The 19,424-nt window shown below is 38.3% G+C and overlaps 1 protein-coding gene across 3 annotated transcripts in view; it reads right to left on the bottom strand.

Annotated features, from left to right (window-relative positions):
• Nucleotides 1-509: 509 nt before the first annotated feature.
• The window catches only part of dscamb (Down syndrome cell adhesion molecule b), a 135,660-nt gene continuing 116,745 nt past the window's right edge, over nucleotides 510-19,424 (bottom strand). For 2 of the 3 annotated variants that reach the window (XM_030151613.1, XM_030151612.1), the window contains exons 23-33: nucleotides 19,252-19,418; nucleotides 18,050-18,148; nucleotides 17,092-17,280; nucleotides 15,800-16,090; nucleotides 13,966-14,142; nucleotides 12,899-12,929; nucleotides 12,538-12,653; nucleotides 12,218-12,382; nucleotides 9,663-9,863; nucleotides 8,540-8,842; nucleotides 510-1,894 (exon numbers count right to left, since the gene is read on the bottom strand). In XM_030151613.1, the coding sequence (XP_030007473.1) occupies nucleotides 1,365-1,894; nucleotides 8,540-8,842; nucleotides 9,663-9,863; nucleotides 12,218-12,382; nucleotides 12,538-12,653; nucleotides 12,899-12,929; nucleotides 13,966-14,142; nucleotides 15,800-16,090; nucleotides 17,092-17,280; nucleotides 18,050-18,148; nucleotides 19,252-19,418 (2,269 nt within the window). In that variant the 3' untranslated portion in view covers nucleotides 510-1,364. The remainder of the gene's footprint in view (nucleotides 1,895-8,539; nucleotides 8,843-9,662; nucleotides 9,864-12,217; nucleotides 12,383-12,537; nucleotides 12,654-12,898; nucleotides 12,930-13,965; nucleotides 14,143-15,799; nucleotides 16,091-17,091; nucleotides 17,281-18,049; nucleotides 18,149-19,251; nucleotides 19,419-19,424) is intronic. The other variant, XM_030151614.1, reaches the window with a different exon arrangement.

Genomic DNA, 19,424 nt, shown 5'->3' on the forward strand with positions numbered 1-19,424 from the left:
ACAAGGGTTGGCCACCCCTGTTCTACAACATCGATTCACCAATAAAACCCATGGAGTTGGATCAATGACAGTAGATGAAGACACTTGGTTTACATTGATGATATCTTTGCTGAAAAAGTCACTTTTTCTTCAGTTTTCTCTGTTTTGTTTTAGTAACCTTTGACTTTACTCTGATATGTAATTAACTTGTACATGATCAGTGAATTAAATATAGGAAAATACACGATTTACACTGAAAAACTCAAAATAAAGAGGATAGTTATTGCAATAAATGGTGCTAAATCTCTCAAGAAAGGTTAGAGAGAAAAATACTTTTGGGAACTACCACAAAAGCAGTACTGGGTCTTTACGGGTTAAACCAAATATAGAGCTGAGTAACTGTTGTTCAGTGTGTCTCAGCGGAGAAGGAACATAAGTTACATGGACAAAGGACGAAGAATGTACTTGATGTCAGGAGGAAGAGGAGGATGAGACATGTGGTCTCAAGTCACATAAATCAAAGTCAGATGTGTGCAAACATGACTAAGGACTTTATTAACCAAATCATTTTCCCCGTAATATCCACAAATAAAAGTGATCTCTTTATATATATTCACATTGTATAATTTCATAGTGTGACAAAAATTCTCTTTTTTGGATTTCCAGCCATTCCTATAATTGTCATTTGATCAGTCGCCATGCAGTCATCAGAAAGGTTGAAAAACATTACGATTGGTCAGCATTGGCGGTCGTGTCCAGTGTCACTCTTCTTCTCCTCTATTGGCTCTTCATAGTGGTAAAAACCCCTCAGTTACCCAATCACAGATTTCATCACACTGCGACAATAAAATAAAAATAAATTAAGAAAGCAATGTTCTCTTGCAGAGTGCTCCAGAGGCCTCCTCTCTTTCCCTTCTTGTTTTTAGATATTTTCTGTTTTTATATAATAATAATAATAGTAATAATAATAATAATAATAATAATAATGACTATAATTGTCCTTGATATAAATTCAATAGCATTTTTTCTCTTTCTGAAATTTTAAATAAATCATTTTGGCAATCCTCATATGTTGTCACTTTAGAATAAAAGAATACTCAAGTAGAAAATAAAAACTGTGAAAATTCATCAGAAGAGGAGCGAGGTGTGACAGAATGAAAAGTGCAAAAGCAACAGAGAAGAGCGAGAGAGGAAAGTAAGAAAAGAGTGAAAGAAAGAAAGACAGACTCAAAGAAAAGCATCCACTTCAGACGCATGTCAGAAACGGCTCTATATACAACAATTTCTGTTGTGGAAAACTGTCCATCCTTTGCCTGTTGTCTGTCTCTTGTCCTTCCTCCTACAGTAGTCCTGTTGTCTTTTGCAGTCCGGTGTGTGTCCCAGTGTTATACCAGAGTGTACGACTTGGCATAGGGGTTGTTGCTCTGTTTCAGGTGTCCTCTGGAGTCCAGCAGTGACTCCTGGGAGGTGCTGAGCTTGGCAGCCTGTGCTTGGGCGAGGTCTCCCGATGAGGGGACCTCTGCCCGGACCTCACCCCGGGCCTCTCCCCTTTCCCGAACATCCCTGTGGGGGAGGGTGGAGGCAGTTCCTGGCTGCCACTGCTGCACCTCCCTGGGTGAGGGCACTTCCATGGGGGTGGGCTCCATGGGCGGGGGCCTCTTCAGGGTACGGCTCCTCTGTGGCTCCAGGCAGGTCTGGCCCATGGCTCCTCCTCCTCCTCCTGCAACTCTCGTTTCCCCTGTAGCACCAGCACCGCTTCCACTTGCGCCTGCCCCCCCTCCACCTCCTCCTCCTCCTCCACTGCTGCTGCTGCCACTGCTGCTGCTGACCCCTCCACTTCGAGAAGCCAGTGGCACACCACGGTTCAACAGGAAGTCCATACGGAGGTAAGGTGGCAAGTGGACCAGCTCTCCTCCTGGGAAGCAACAGAAAGGGAAAAGATGAGTTAGAGCAGGGGTGTCAAACTCATTTTCTTCCGGGGGCCACATTCAGTCCAATTTAATCTGAAGTGGGCCGAACCAGTAAAATAACACCATGATAGCCAATAAATAATGACAACTCCAAAATATTTAATGCAAAAAATAACATCCAATTATGCCAGTATTTACATTTATAAACTATCCAAACAAAAAGGAGGTGAATAACCTGAAAAAAAGGAATTTTTAATAGAAATTTAAGTACAATTTTATGAATATTATGCTTGAACTAATTTATACATATGCATTACAGATCAGCTCTAAAAAGGCACAAAACATTTAGTAACAGGCAGAAAATAGTTAAAACTGCACTTAATTTTCTTCAGACATTTCAGATTGTTCATATTTGTTCAGGTTATTCACATTTGATTGTTAAAGGATAGTTTGTTAATGTAAACATTTTCATAATTTAATGTTTTTTGCACTAAATGAAAGAGGAAAAAATTTATGTTATGTATATGTTATTATAATATTATTTTTGAGTTTGATGCTCCAACTTGCACTTTGCAAATTCATCCCGTGGGCCAGATTGGAATCTTTGGCGGGTCAGTTTTGGCCCCCGGGCCGCATGTTTGACACCTGTGAGTTAGAGGTTCAGTTGAAAGTGAGTCTCTACTGTTATGTACCAATAATTATAAAACCAGTCAATAATGGTCGACCTTAAAATTGTCCTAAAAATGTCTAATTTTACCTAAATTAAACACAAATTGCAATCAGAATTTCCCCAGAAACACCAGGATGTGAAGTTATGCACGAGTCAGTATATACTGTAGACAGTAGCAGAATATCGCCAGCATTTTAGTTCCCTAAATACAAAGTGACCAAAATTCAGGTGGTGTTGTACCTGAAAGAAAACTCTGGTATAGTCCACAGTTGAAATGGACCAAGAACAGAGAATTCATCGGTGAATCTGTACTCCCCTCAAAATTCAGTTCTCTACAATTAACAGCTTGGGATTCATTTGTGCAAGTAGTGCAAAAAATGTCTGGGCAGTGACAGTGCCTCAGATAAATGATCAACTAGTTGAGTTTGTTAAAAGCATGTGAATGAATGGGATGTAGAATGTTGCCCAAAATTACTTTCCTCCCCTCCAACTTGTTTTTATTGCACCCAGTTTGGATGATACAAGTGATGAACATAGTGAACAATTTCATCAATATACTTCTGGAATCAAGACCAGGTACCAAACGTGCTTTAACCCAAACATGATGATAGTTATTGATGGTTCTAAATGTCACAACCCACAAGAACAAGAGATAATCCACTGTTGCCCATGAAGTTGGAATAATTTTGTTTTCAGACACATTCCTTGTTTTATTCCTATTTCCACACATCGATGATCACCTTTTACCAACTGTAATGATTACATACTGTATAATCTATCAAAAATATATCACAAAGTCAAAATCATTTCATGAGAAGAGGTAAAAATATTTAATTCATTTTAACAGTGTATACAATTCTGAGCCAAGCAGATGGGTTCTGCTACTTAGGTTTATTCTTTTTTGGTCTTAATGTTCATATCTATAGGTAATTTGAACAACAGATCAGATGTTTGTCCTCTAATAAAAAAAATATTTGTTCAGTGTTAGTAAGATACTGCCTAATAAACAGAAAGATTATCAATTTTAATGTTGTCTGGAATGTTGTAGAATGTTGGAAATGAAAACCAGGTCCAGTATTAATTTCAGTGTGAACCCAGAAAATGTTATCAACTCATTAAATTAACACATACTACAAAACTTGTATTTCTGTCATTTAAATAATACTTATCCAGAGCCTAAAATATAAAATCTACCTTAAACAAACAAGGAAATAGTTAAACCTTCAAATGTAAACTAAAGTCAACACTTTTAGTACCGTATTTTTCATTAACACAGACCGTCTCGTGATTTTAAGCCTTTACATTTAGGAGAAACACTACATGTACTTTTACTGCTCAGGAACATACTGTATAATACCTGTTTGGCAAGAGAAAATGACCTTGAGGTAGACCTATTTTAGTGGCAACTTCCAAATTAATTTTACAATAAATTTAACCTTTTCTATGTAATTAATCACTGTTTATTACAATATTATCCTCTATATTTAGCATTTTTTTCAGTGAAAAGGAAGTAATTTTTCATACTTAATTTCCTGATTATGTAGATGTTCATAAAAAGGTCAGAACAAAACAGAGAAAACTGAGGAAAAAGTAACTTTTTCAACAAAATATATCATTACCTTAACATAAAAACAAGTGTCTACAACCACTGTCACTGATCAAACTACATGGGTTTTTACTGGTGAATCGGTGTTGCAGAAGATGGAGCCTCTGAATGTCCACATGGGTCATATCTGATGGTCACGAAAAACTGAGAAACTATATTTTACCTGGATTATTTAAATGTACTGACTGGATTAGTGCTTTAACAGTTATTAAACATTTTAGCCAGGTAGCCAGCATCTGTTTAGGTCTTTGAGGGTTAAACAAATCCGGTCTTACTCAGCTATAGTCTAGCCTATGCATTTTTAAAACCTTAGATAAGACTATATTGTGAACATATTCAATCACCTCCTCAGTACTTTTTGCAGATGTTGCCAGCTTGGTTCCCATGTGTCTCCGCTTCTCCCCAGAGTTAATGCAGCTCCCTGTGTACAATATGGTATGTGCTCTCAACAGGGCTGCAGCGTAACTTCTTCCATTCCCCAACTAAATTATTACATATGTTTAAATTAACTGTGCAATAACTGAAAATCACACTGTTACGTCGCTCACCTCAGGCTATTTCTAGTTATTTCAGTGTAATACAAAACTCTGAATATGAATTTATTTGATTTAATCTTTGCTGGTGGGAACCATGTGCAGAATATAATGCAATAGTTTGAGTCTTTCCTACTGTGATCGGACACTTGTATGCATAATCTGTTCAGTTAAAAAAATATCTTAGTGTGGTAAAGCTGAATGAAGAAATATAATATCTGTATACCTATGTGATTAATTTATTGTAGAAGAAGATGTTGAGTTTGTTAAGTAGGTGCAAAAATGAACCAAGTCAGAATAATCCCGTAAAAGAGTGATAAAGCACAATTAATGTTTCTTTAATCTGTAAATAATTGTCTGAGGAGTTAGATAATGAGAGTTTGAAAGGGATAAACACTCTGATTCAGTTCACTGAGCTTATTGTATCTTTACGGCCGTTGTAAATGTATCCCTTTTACTGTTTCCATTATATATTTAACAGGGCAAATTAGCCCACCCCAAATGGTGTTGAGTTGCAAGATGTAGTGGGCTGCACTTGAGATTCAGCACAGGATGAACTGACGATCTGTCCCTATTGTTTAATGACTGCTTCACATTCATCTGTCAGAGGACGACGAGTGCTTACAGATGTGGGATTGATCGCAAAAGTCACTTTTCAACATGTTCTCTCTTTAACATGTGTCAACACACATGTACACAAAACAATGAAGGCAGAGTATATGCTGCACGCACACACACACACACACACACACACACACACTCACTCACACACACACGCACTGACAGTTACACAGCTTTATTGCCAACACACACAAGGCTCTCCGCAGATTCAGTTCAACATGCAACCTTGGAGGATAGATTTCTGAGTTCACAGGGGGGAATGAATAATTTACTGTGTTTTATAATAAGCCCTATTAGTGCCAACAAAGATGATGAATGGCTAGGAGTGTTAATTGAATTAAATATAGATTTAAGTGTTGCTGTGGGAGCTCATTAGAAATGTAGTTTGAAAATTCATCAGCCTGTAAATTGCAGATCGTACAGTAATGGGACAGTGTGTATAATCAGAATACAGCAACTGTCTGCCCAGGCATTAATCTGTGTAAGTGTCTGGTGCATCCCCAGCGCAGTCTGCAATGTTGTGAAGGGTGATGTTTCAATATTATCGGTATCTTATATCTATATTGAATGTGTCAGTCAGGCTCACGCACACACATACACACTACGTATTTACGGGCCTATCATCAGATGACTGCTGCCCTGTAATCACTGGCTCTGCTATAAAAGTTTATGAGCAAACTGCTGTGGACACACTGAACAAACTGTTACTGTTGTGACGGATTTGTCAGGTCAGTCTAAAATAACAAGGTGGATAAAGAGGGATGAGTGCATTGATGTCCCTCTAACTGAGGTCAGCCCAGGTTTGACCAAAGGTAATATAGATAGAGATGAGCTTGGAATTAGACCATGACCAGCTGTCTGTCAGACTGGACTCTGCACTGCAGCTGAGTTTCACTGAATTAATACTAATGTGCAATGAGTTTACATGAAGTCTAAAGAGAAAATTTTACTCACTTTATTTTATTTGTTTATACAGTAGGGGCGATGCACATTGAAGAACATCATGAAAACGTAAGTTCCTGAAATTTCTTATTTAGATCCATGGTCCCCTGGGCAGGTATGATCATCTACAGTATTCCATGTGGTTCTATTTTCTATGTGAGTATTATGTGATTGGATGATCACTTCATTACAGTCATGGCTGTAACCCTACCCTGCTAAAATATCTTTGCCTTGCCATTTGTTGGTAATATTGTTACAGATTTGTGACAGCATGTCCACATCCTGGTGTTGCAAATGTTGAACATGACTTTAATGGTCAACCTTGCAAAATGACAAAAACAAATCTAAAAGCCAGATTTTACTTAATCTTCTTATCCTTACCTTTTATGGGTTGTGACAAAGGCTTAAAATGCAATTATTATAATACTGACTTAAACATGCAAATCCCTGTATCTGGGTGCTTTCTAATTGTCAGAGTAGCTGCAGGTCTGTGGTAAAACACCACTGTACTATTTTACAGTCCACTGACTACAGCATCAGATGAAATACAGAGTAGGGGATGGAGCTGCAATTATAAAACTTAAATAAAAACATGAAATAGACATTTCAGTTCAAAGGTTTGCACTTACAATTTGTCATTTACTTGCATAAACTATAGTTTTTACATGAGTTGCCCCTGTAGAGCTTCATCAATCCCACAGACTTGTTACTCAGATGAAATGGACACCAACAGTGAACACTGACACCGCACTGGCCTGAGAGGCTAAAAGGTTGGTATTACAGTAAAAGCTGTACGCTATGGTGGTAAGCGCTGTTTTGTACTCAGTGACAATGGCTCCAGATAAGGTGAACAGATAGCCTTTAGTTGCCCTCGCTCCCCACTGAAATGGTGATATGAGTCTGCTGTCTGTGCACAAACATTCAACCCATAATGAGGACTGAAACATAAGAAGCAGATCTTATGGCCTTAATCTTCATCTGGTCAAACTCAGGACACACACAACTAGCCAACGCACACACATACACACAAACACACACATGCACACACACACTCACAAAATCCGACATTGCTGGTGCACGGACAGGACACCTCCAACAACGCCTATTATCTCCAGACACCCTATAACATGACAGCAGATGGGATGATGGATGAGCTGCGTACATGTGTCAGGAGTGAGAGTGTCTGTCTGTTCAGACGTGTGTGGTCGGCGGCCCATCGCCATGTGGTGCCAGACTTCGTAACAGATCGGCTATGCTGAGCAAAGGGTCAAGTAAGGTAAAACTACAACCGAAGAGGGACATGGAGACTGAACCATCTAGAGATGTTCCTGAAAACCTTCAATATAAAGTGTTGGTATAATTTCCCTCATATTTTCCTGCGTTTAAGGTTTTGCCATGGGTGATACTGAAGGAAGTGGATCTCCTGGGTCTGTTATCCCACATCTGAGTTTAATTTAAAAAAAAATAAGGGCACACTGATAGCGAGGAGATGCATCACAACAAATTCTTTATGGTTCAAACATGATTTATTTATTTTTATTTTACCTTAATTTAACCAGGTAAGTTAGTTGAGAACTGATTCTCAACAACAAATCACTCTCACATTCACACCTATGAGCAATTTAGATTAACCAATTAACCAATCAGTGCATATTTTTGGATGGTGGGAGGAAGCCGGAAACGTTCCTGGTGTTGGAATCAAACTCAGGACCTTCTTGCTGTGAGGCAACAGCTAATTATAAATTTTTCTTTCTAATTATTTGTTTTGAGCAGAAGAAAAAACTAATCTTTTGTGTGTACAAGGAACTAATAGCAGAGGAAATAAATTAATAAATAGAGGTGATCAAGACAATATAGCAATTGCCATGTCACTTGCAATAACAAAATAAATTCAATATGTATTGCTCGAAAAGGATATAAGGATGTATAAACTGATACAGTAATTGGTAAAGCTGTGCACTGTGACTAAGATCAATAATGAAAACATTAGTGAGGGTTGTAACAATATGCAACACTAAAGGAAAAAAGAGTTTGCTGATAGTTTTGTTAAAATATCTAAAACCCACTGGCATTAAGGTGCATGTCTTGACTCACTACATTGTCTTGTATTATTTTGACAGAGACACCTAGTGGCAGATATTACATATGCATTGAATTCAATCAGGTATGGATGCATTTAAAGTGGATTTACCTCACCAATATAACTCTGCTGTTACTGTTGATTGACTGTGGGGAAAACATACATTAATGTGTGCGTGTTTTCTCTGGTAAATCTCACCAGGTCTGTGCGCCTTGGGCACGGCCATGTTCATGACCCGGCTGACATCCTGAGGTTTGGGTGGTGAAGCGGTAAAGCGGCAGATGCCTGATTCAGACGGTGTGCTGGACGTCAGGCTATCGGTGTAGTCATTGGTCCCTGCTGTCATCTGTTCGGATGAGGTGTCAGAGATGAAGCACTCGGTGATGGTGAACTTGGCGTGACGGAGCTGTTCCTCCATCTTGGCGTGCTCATAGGCCCGGGCCAACTCCTCGTAGGTGGAGGATGCACTCTCTGTTGATACCATGCTGCTCCGTGCACGATCTGATGATACACACATGTAAATGCTTTTATACTGTTGAACTGGAATAATAATAATAAACATAATAATGGATTAAATTTCTATAGTGCTTTTCAAGGCACCCTAAGCACTTTTACATTGTTGATCCATTATTCATTCACTCTCACACTCTGGTGGTGGTAAACTACATTTGTCGTTTCCTGACAGAAATGTAGCTGCCAATTTGTCCCAAACGGCCCCTGAGCCATGGCCACCCCACTGTTAAGGTATAGGACTTTTAATAAATGGAGCCAAATTCTACCTAAGGTTTGTTTGGACTTTTTTTGGTCATTTGATGCTAAAAGGAAAAAAAATTCTACTAGAAATAATGTACAATCAAGAAGATATATGATGGCAATATCCTGGAACTTTAAAAATGTATACATCACCTAGCCTCTGTTCATAGTAATGCTTACTTCTGACTTTTTTTTTTTTTTACTTTCATATATATATATATATATATATATATATATATATATATATATATATATATATATATATATATATATATATATATATACATATATATATATATATATTTTTTTTTTTCTTTATGGGATTATTATCTCAACCAACCTTTTCTATATACAGTTTTGTACAAAAACAAATGTATTCCGTATTCCGTTACTGTAAATATTTTTTTTCTTTTCCTTTTTTGTACATTGATTTCTGCATAAGAGCCTTCACAGCAAGTACTTTAACCAAAGCAGTGTGACCAGTTTTATAACATTTGTTACAAAAACAGGCTTAATTCCATGTGTTATGACATTCTGTTCTTTTCACCTCTACCCAGCTCTACTCTACCTGTATCCTGTGAGGGGCTGACACTATAGCTGTCGCTCTCTTTGTCTACAGATCCAGTGGCGCGTGGAGTGGGAAGTCTCCAGTCAGTGGTCAGGGTGTGGGAAGAGCTGGTGGGATGTGGCCGGTTCAGGGTCCACTGGCTGGCGTAGCGGCTCCGTGCTGCGGCAGGACCAGCTTTGGCAGTGCGTCTGGCAGTAGGATCTGCAGAGGACAACCGGGATAGATGTTTAAGAGAAGTAATAAAACAGGTTCTTATAATTTTGTGCATTCATTTTTGATTGATAACTTTAAAGGTTCAGTGCGTAAGATGTAGCGACATCTAATGGCAAGGTTGAAGACTACAACAAACTGAGTACCCCTTGCCTCATCATCCCCTACAGTGGCTGCTTAAAAACCTAGTTATAACCATTGTCTAGTTGGTCTGTTTTGGGGTTTTTGTTAAAGGGTCCACACACAAAATAGTAGGTCACGGTAATACTTTTAATGCTAGTGGCACCTATCATAAAGCAAAAAAAGACAAGTGAAAAACTAAGTGGAGCTTACTACTACCCCCACCCCGCCACACCACACTCTGACCCTCCTGCTCACTGATACCCTGTCTAGTCAGGAACTGTGAACTACTCTAGTATTTCATCTTGTTGAAATTCTGAAAAAGAACATAACATGTCATGAGTATAAAAGAAATAATATTTCAACCTTCTGCCAATGGCCAGGCTGATAAGAATGTGTCTGGATGGATAAACGGACAGGTGAAACAATATACTGTATAATCATCCCCCTGTAGGGCCCAGCTGGCCAATTTTTATAACATCAAATATTTAAAAATTTGTGAAAAATCTAAAAATAGAAATCTGGCCATTAAACTTTGCACTGGACCTCTACTAGCAGTAAAAAAAATGTGTTGAATTTGAAAAGAATCAAGTGAGATTGATTGATTGATTTCTTTGAGAGATCAATTGGACAAAATCTTGGACGGACAAACGGACGGATGGACGGAATTGCTGGTATTACTATATAGACCCCCACCCCCATATGGAGGGGGTACAAATAGTATATAAACTATGTCTCCTGTAGAAACATAGTGCAACACAGTGGACAATGTGGAAAAGGATGTGAATGACTAATTTAATGGTAACAAATCCACATTAGTTTCTTGTTTTCAGCTGATTCTATATAAATGAAGATATAATTATAATACTACCCTCCATGTGCTGCAATCTGGTCCTCTAAATCTTACACACTGAACCTTTACATCTGATTAGATCATTTCATTGTGACTTTTATTTTAATGCATTTATTCATGCACTCACTACAAAGAACATGCTTTCGGCTGTGTTATGGCACTAATTTACAGACTGTACACAGTGGACATTATCATCCAACATCTCCCTGAAAAGAACATTATTATCAATGCCATGCTTGCACTGTCTAAAAGCAGACTTATAAATAGTATCATATTCAGCCTGACCCAGACAGGCTTCACTGCTGGGCCAAATCAAAATGAGACTCTTTAGAAAAGTCCTGGATTAGATCTATGTGGAGAAGAATAGCCAGTAATTGTAGCTGGTCAGACAGTAATTCTATCAGCAGGGATGGAAGGATGAAATGATGGCCAACAGCGGTGTGAAAAATGGAGCTGAGTCAGCAAATTGGGTTCATGCCCTGCTGGCCACGTAAAATGAACCAATCATATAACTGTCTCCTGGTGTGTAAATGCTATCAGTTTGTGTTTTGTGATGGCTGTCAGGCTTTTGTTTGCATATGCAAGTAAGCGTATGCAGAACTGTGATGTTTAATGCATTTTATGTTTTTATATTATATGTTTGTATGCATGCATATACTGTGAGTGATGGTAAAAACAATAATCCATTTGATGTCTCTAAGTCTCTAATGTCAGACTATTTAAAACAAAGCACAACTGACTAAAATTACTTTCTTGCAGTGAATATGTGAATATACAATGCCCAAAATGGGTGTAAGATAAATATTTGCACTGTCTGCACAAAATCATTTCAGTGCAGCTCTAATCTGAACTTTTGAGTTGAACTTTGCAGGTGCATGTGTGTAGTCAGGCCCAACTGACCGTGGGCACAGGGCAATCAGGTGAGGACATGTCAAGAAGAGGCAGGGAGATCGCTACTCTTCATCAGTTCTGCTTCAGTGGAGCTCAAACACCAGAAGCCCAGAGGCTGCTCTGCAGCACAGATGCTACGTTTGCAATCTCACCACTGGAAGGCAGCTCAAACTGTCTGAGGGCAGTCTATGGTCAGGCTCAGAAAAGCTATTTCCTTTGCAAGTAATTTAGATGAATGTACTACAAAATGCTGTTACCAGTGTTTGCATTTTATGGAGCCTTGACAAAATTATTTTACCCTGACGTTTATCTGCATGAATATAATTGCAATGGAGACTCAAGAGGAAAATGACCAAGATTCAAGACCATAAAGTAATCAAATTATAAAATATCCAATTTAACCAAGCACATTATGTTATTAGTAACACAAGACACACAGTAATAATGTTAGTAGTAAAGGAAATAAATGTTGAGCACTGACGGTGGTGGGACTCACTGGTTCCAGGCCTGGCATCGGACACGTCCACCAGAGGTCCAGTGGCCTGGGACAAAGACTGGTAGTGGACTGTATGGGTAACGGTGGAGGACTTCTGCTTATTAGTCTCCCCAAAGTCATTGTCTGTCAGCAATACGGTGGACCTGTCATCTAAGGGTTAAAAAAGGGAGAGGGAAGATGAAGAAAGCAGAAACCAAGAAAACAAAGGACAGAGATGAAAAAGAAAACATAACCCCAGAGGTTGACAACTGACGGTGTGAATGCGGTTCAGGAAAGGTGTAATATATGTGTGTGAAACATGTTACCGATTGTCTCCATGGTGTCCCTCTCCTCGATGAGAAGCTGGGCTCTGGGGATGTCGATGTGCATTCTCAACGTCTGCTGCTGCTTGTTCACTGTGTCTGGTGTCCTCGTGTTCTTACTGAGGAGATTAACGAGAAGAATTCATTACTTTTCAGCTGCGTGATTTTGCATTGTATTGCAGAAATGCTAATTCAATTCCATTTAAGTTGATAAGTAGCTGTAAGGAGGCAAGAGGGACAGCATATCCTGCGTGCAATATATTTGATTTTTAGTGATAGGTAATGTAACTCTGGCCCGCATTGTGATTTATGTTCACTGCTTAAAGGAAAGCAGCGAGCATAAATTAAAATTAAACATACATACCTCATCAGCATTTCTGCCAGGCTTTTGGCATCTGTGAAGTCAGCAAAGAGGTAGTTAATACCATAATAGTGCTGTCCCATTTGATAAGCTACGGCAGTGGAAGTACTCGACAATCCCTGACAAGGCTTCTTGCAAAAAGGCAAAAGCACCTAAGAATGATTAAAATTAAAAAAAAAAAACTAAAGTGTTTATTCTTTATTCTGTTCACTTATTCATCTGAAGAGCAAAAAAAAAAAACTCGGGTTTTCATTTACACACAGCTTCATTTTATATTTGGGCTTATTTTGTAGGTCATTATGTGTAAGTAACAAATATGTGAAGTATGTGTTTCTTAATTCACTGTATACAGGGGTTGGACAAAACAATGGAAACACCTTCACCTCAAGATGATAATGCCCCAACCCATACAGCTAGAATTGTTAAAGAATGGCATGAGGAACATTCTAATGAAGTTGAGCATCTTATATGGCCGGCACAGTCCCCAGACCTCAACATTATTGAGCATTTATGGTCAGTTTTAGAGATTCAAGTAAGACGTCGACTTCCACCGCCATCGTCTCTAAAAGAGTTGGAGGGTATTCTAACTGAAGAATGGCTTAAAATTCCTTTGGAAACAATTCACAAGTTGTATGAATCAATACCTTGGAGAATTGAAGCTGTAATTGCCGCAAATGGCAGACCTACACCATATTAAATTATATTTTGTAGATTTTTTAAGGTGTTTCCATTATTTTGTCCAACCCCTGTACATATATTGCTTCCCTCTGCTAGATGCTTCAGGGCTCTAAAATACCATATGTCCAGACTGAGAAATAACTTCTATCCCATGAACTGAACTCTAACCCTCCGTCCTGGCACCTTCACCCCTCATAATCATTTTTAATTGAACTGTTAGACTTTTTATTTATTAATTTATCCATAACTTTTATTAATTCATTCGTAACTATTTACCTACTGATATTTGCATAAATATACACTTTTAATATGAGACAAGCAATTTCAATAAAGTATTCTATTCTATTCAGATATTCTGAGACTGATAATACATGACTTGATAACAAATGTACCTCTCAGTCTCTTCAGCCTCTGCTCCCGTCTTCTCCTTTTTAACACCATAAGCATGATGAACACCAGCACAGCGACCAGGAGGATAGAGGTGATGGTCACCACCATCTTCAAACCTCCACTGCCTGACATGTTGTCTGAGATGGGATCTCCTGTTTTCAGCAGGGGAGGGATGGTACCTTTAAAGAAAGGAAAACATTGAAACATTTCAGCACAGTCTACACTCACTTCAGTCACCAAAATAATGCTGAAAAGCAATCATTTCTACATACAATGTAAAGACATGATTTTGCTTTATTACATTTGTGATATGGATGTGAAATACAATCAGAGAGAGAGAAGAATGATCAACAAAAGGCGTGTGCCATAATCAAACCAGGGTTATCACTGTTAAAGTTGTGTTATAAGCATTGTAAACTGACCTATTGTAAATTGACCTATTCTGTCTGGCAAATCCTCCTGAGCAGCCTATAAGACATGTCATGGCACATCATGGGACGCTTCTGATGAAGACTACAGGAAGTAGCCCAAACTAATAAAGCAGGTAAACAACTGCCCTGTCTGATAAATGAATTACTTACACAACTGAACTATTCTTTGTTATGGACTGTATACATTAGCAGATTAGCCAAGTCATGCAAAATATGGGTAGGACAATATAAGCTCAACTTCTTCCTACTCTTTTTCAGACATAAAGTAGTGTATTGTTACAGAGCCACAATGAAATAGTTATACATTGTGTGACGTTTGTTTTTCTTTTTTGGTTGATTTCCATATATTGTCCAGTTTAAATTGGTAGCTTCTTTTGTCTACTTATGTTTGAAATAAAGCCTGCCTATCTATCTATCTATCTATCTATCTATCTATCTATCTATCTATCTATCTATCTATCTATCTATCTATCTATCTATCTATCTATCTATCTATCTATCTAATGTCTGGCTTGCATGTTAGGGAATAAGCAAACAGACAGAAGGAGGAGACAAAACCTTCATAAAGTAGATATTCATAGTGGGTCAAAGGTCAAACCTATGTTAATCACTGATCATTACTGTTTAGAAAAAAACAGATATTTGCTGTTTCCTTTAATTCATTACATTTACTGTTTGGAGGTATTCTCATTGGAGCCTGCAGCTAAACAAGGCTAGAGCACCAGGTTTGTAAGAAATGGAATATGTGCTGATATTCTCCAGGGCTGCAGATCAGCAGCTGAGCTAAGTTGTAGAACCGCTGTCAAATTGACAATACCATCATCTCACACACACATACTCCCCTCCCCTCACTGCCCCATACACACACATTACACATTATATCCTGACAGGCGGCTTACACTTCTCTGCAAAACCCTTAAAAGGAAATTAATGAATAGTCTGGAGTACACCACAGAGCTCTCACCACATCTTTAAAGCCTGTGCCGTTTCTCTTTTTGTTTGACTGATACAATCTGCAGCCTGAGGCAAATAAAGCTACAACATGGCCTGTGGAGAATCTAAAGACCATCCCTGTTTTTTTTTTCTTTCTTTTCTTCAAGTGAGTGCCCAGAATACCTGTCAGGTTGTTCAAAGGCTGACAAAACAGCCTGGTCTGAAATATATTCTCACAGCACATATAGCACTGAAACTAAATTATAAAACGATAAAGTTCCTTAACTGACAATTAAATGATGGTACTGATAGTAAAAATAATGAGAAGATGTTTTCTGTTCTTATGCAGGTGTGATTTCTTTCTTTTGCCGCAAATGTGCCAAAAACACCTCAATATATTTGGACACATTCTTAAAATATCCCTGTCCTGATCCTCTGCAACTCTGTGGTCGTCCGCTTAATCCGAACTCACTTCCATCAGCATTAAGAGTAGCAAAGGTGATCCTCTTTTCTGCTGAGCCGGCGCTGTTGGTGACCTTCATCTGTAGTTCATACCAGGTCGCCTCCTGCAAGTCATACAGGATATAGCTCTTGGTCAGAGATGTACGCTGGGCTGTGGTCCAAGTGGTCGAATCCACTGCTCGGTACTCGAGTATGAAGGAGGTGATTGGACAGCCGCCGTTGTTCCAGCCAACCAGGTTGAGCCTGGCTCTGGTGGAGTTGATGCTGGTGAAGAGTTCATGTTCTTTGGCAAATTGGGGTTCTGGGGAGGAAAAGACAACAGGATAATGATACAATTAAGAAAAGGATTGCATTAAATTGGACTGCAGCATTAGCATTGTTTACATTTTTCAGTATTTTGTGTGATATTTTATAGTCCTTTTAGCACTAATTGTTTTTGCTGCTAAACGAACTTTCATTGTTCTTGTGACAGTGACAATAAAGACCTATTCTATTCTATTCTATTCTATTCTATTCTATTCTATTCTATTCTATTCTATTCTATTCTATTCTATTCAAAAGTAAGTGTTCAGAATCAGAAAACCCTTTATTATCCACTGCAAGAGTAGTGGGAATTAGTCTTGGACATGGTTCTCAAACACACACAGAATGAAACTACAAGTTAGACATAGAGCATATGATAAAAAAAAACAACGCAGTTTTATACCATGAGGATTTTTGAAATTTCATCTGCTGGAGAAGGATATTTTTTTGTCCTCAACTAAAATCTGAATTTAATAGGTGGACCTGGGAGCAGGATTTGTGACAGCATGAAAATTATAGCACTAATTGTGATGTGCAGTGCAGTTTTTACAAGTGCAATATGGAAACCTGAAGCCATCACTGCTCAGATACTGAAAATCAGCTTTTAGGATGTAGAAAAAAATCTTGTCTCCAGAGGTTACACTTTAGAAAATACCTATATATTTTAAGATTTTGGATTTTCAAGTACTGGAGTCAGAGATGTAGGCCATTTCATAACAATTAATATACAAGCTATTTTTTGCTATGTATTCAACATGGGTTTTGGGGTACTTAATCGCGCCTTTATTTAGTGTTATCACAGTTAAATTCCTTCATTTCTATATATTTACTGTATTTAGATCTGTTTTATATTCTAGCGTAAGTCTTTTAGAGGAATTGTATCAACTTTATAATAAAATCCTTTACCTACATTTATTAATTTCCACTATTGATCAATTAGACACAAATTGTTGATTACCAAAAGAATGAATATACAAGAGAAAACAAAGTGCTCCTTACCTTTCCCATGGGTCTTAGCTTCAATGATCTCACTGATGCGTCCCGGCCCCACTGCATTCTGGGCCGTTAGGGTGAATTTGTACCAGGTGCCACACTTCAAGTTCTCCAGGCGGTATGAACGCTCACTGGGGCTGATGGGGAAACTGCCCCATTGCTCGCTGTTGTCCTCTGAGTACTGTAGGATGTAACCTGGAGCAGAAATAATGAGATACAGTCTGAGGGAAAACACTGTGTCTATTCATTGCATGTTTAGCCTGCAGTTATAATCTAGATGTCTAGTATTTATTCTGTCTATGTAGTTCAAGTATAGCTGAGGTTGACAAAAACATATTAGAATGCTTGTTGCTTTTACACATAATGAAAAGTAAGAAATCTCCAATATCATTTTAATTACAGAGGACAAAGGAGGTTTCACCCCCACAGAGCCATACTGCCAACATGGCTGAAAAAAAAAAAAAGACAATTCTAAGCATTTACTTTGGTGATGGATGATGCTCTGAGCAGAGAAGCAAAACAAATATCACAGAGAAGGTTTCATGAAAAGCTTTTATAGTGACTACAATTCCTGAGACAGGCACCCTTTGATTAGAAGCAATGATAAATCACCACAAATAGTCTGGCTCTGATTGTGCTTTCTTTAAGATAGAGCACTTTAATCTTTCACTTAAACACACCTAATCTTTCCGGCTGTTTTTTAATCTCGCTTTTAGGACTCAAGTATTCAGCCCAACCCCAGTATAATGACAAACAAGAGGCAGGAGGAGGAGGTGACATTGGGGATTGTAAGCAGCTCCAGGGAGGTGATTGTTTTTATATACACTAAAGTAGTTCAAACCTTTTGTACGCCTTTGTCTATGTACATGTACATCAAATTCAGGCTGTGGCCATCTACTTTACTGTTTAAATTAATCTGTTGTTGTTTGGTGTGTGTATGAATGTGTCACTGTGTAAGCCTCACCTCGGATGGAGCTCCCTCCGTTGTCTCCAGGTATCCATGACAATGTGATTGATGTGGTTGTAGTCTTGGTAACAGTGAGGCGTGGTTGGTCGGGTGGGACTGTGGATATGAGGATGAACAAAAACTGTGATGCACAGTAAATATTTATTTTAGTGTAAATGGCTGATAAACTGAAACTGAAAAATGGTTCCCCCTGTTGGAATACTTTTGTAAACTCATTAAATTGATGATCCTGAGGAGTTTTATTACCCTGCCCCCCGAAGGGGAGGCAAGTGGTATGGTTTTTGGTTCCGTTTGTTTGTTTGTTAACACTCTAGCAGCAAAACTATTGGTTGAACTCATACCAAATTGGGTTTATAGATTGCCAGTGACCCAGAATAGATCTGATTACATTTTGGGAACAGTAGGTCAAAGTTCAAATTTTTTTTATGAATTTTTAAAATCTTTTTTTCCCCTTTACTCATAATGGGCGAAATTTCAAATGTTGGTAGCAGCAAAACTTGAATTTATACCAAATTTGGTTTATAGATTTCCAGTGACCCAGCATAGATGTAGTTACATTTTGGGAAAAGTAGGTCAAAGTTCAAATTATTTATACGTTTTTTTTTACATGTTTTTTTCTCCCATTAACTTATAATGGGTGACATTTTACATGTCTATAAAAACATCAATTTTGTTTCAATTTACTTCAAACTTGGCACATATATAGAAACAATTGATATACTGACATCAGCACATGCATAGACATGATGACATCAGCTGGACTGATGCCAAAATAAGCTACAATACATGTGAGGGGTGGGGTTTGTTGCACCTGCCACCACTTGTTTATATTTCTTATGGATGTTTGCAGCAGTGGGAAAAAGTAGAAGGCTGGGAAAGTAAGATGTGGTCAAACAATCATGGACACTGAGTTTATGAAGGGATGATCAAATTCCAAACTACTTCACAGATTATGCTTTCTGAATTTTTAATGATTAAAAAATATAACCCTGCTGTTCCAACATATTCGAAATCTGTGTTTTAACGTATTTTTGTTTTTGAAAGAAAAGCCACACTGACTATGTAGCTGATCCATAGAAGCTGGATACATTACTGCTTACATAAATACACTGTATATATGCGGTATAATTTTCTGTTTATGCCATGTTTATATTAATGTTTCTCAGTGATTAGTCATTTCTTCAGTCTCTATTACTTGCCTTGAACCTGCAGGTTCAGTGTGATTTCATCTGACCCCCAGTTGTTGCTAGCCACACAGCTGTAGTTCCCAGAGTCCTCTGCTTTCACTGTGCGGATGATGAAGCTGCCGTTGCTGTGAACACTACGGCGACCATCCACCAGGACAGGTGTGGGCATCCCATTGGTGCTTTGA

Source organism: Sphaeramia orbicularis, chromosome 13 (assembly GCF_902148855.1).
Source record: "Sphaeramia orbicularis chromosome 13, fSphaOr1.1, whole genome shotgun sequence".
Classification (NCBI taxonomy): domain Eukaryota; kingdom Metazoa; phylum Chordata; class Actinopteri; order Kurtiformes; family Apogonidae; genus Sphaeramia; species Sphaeramia orbicularis.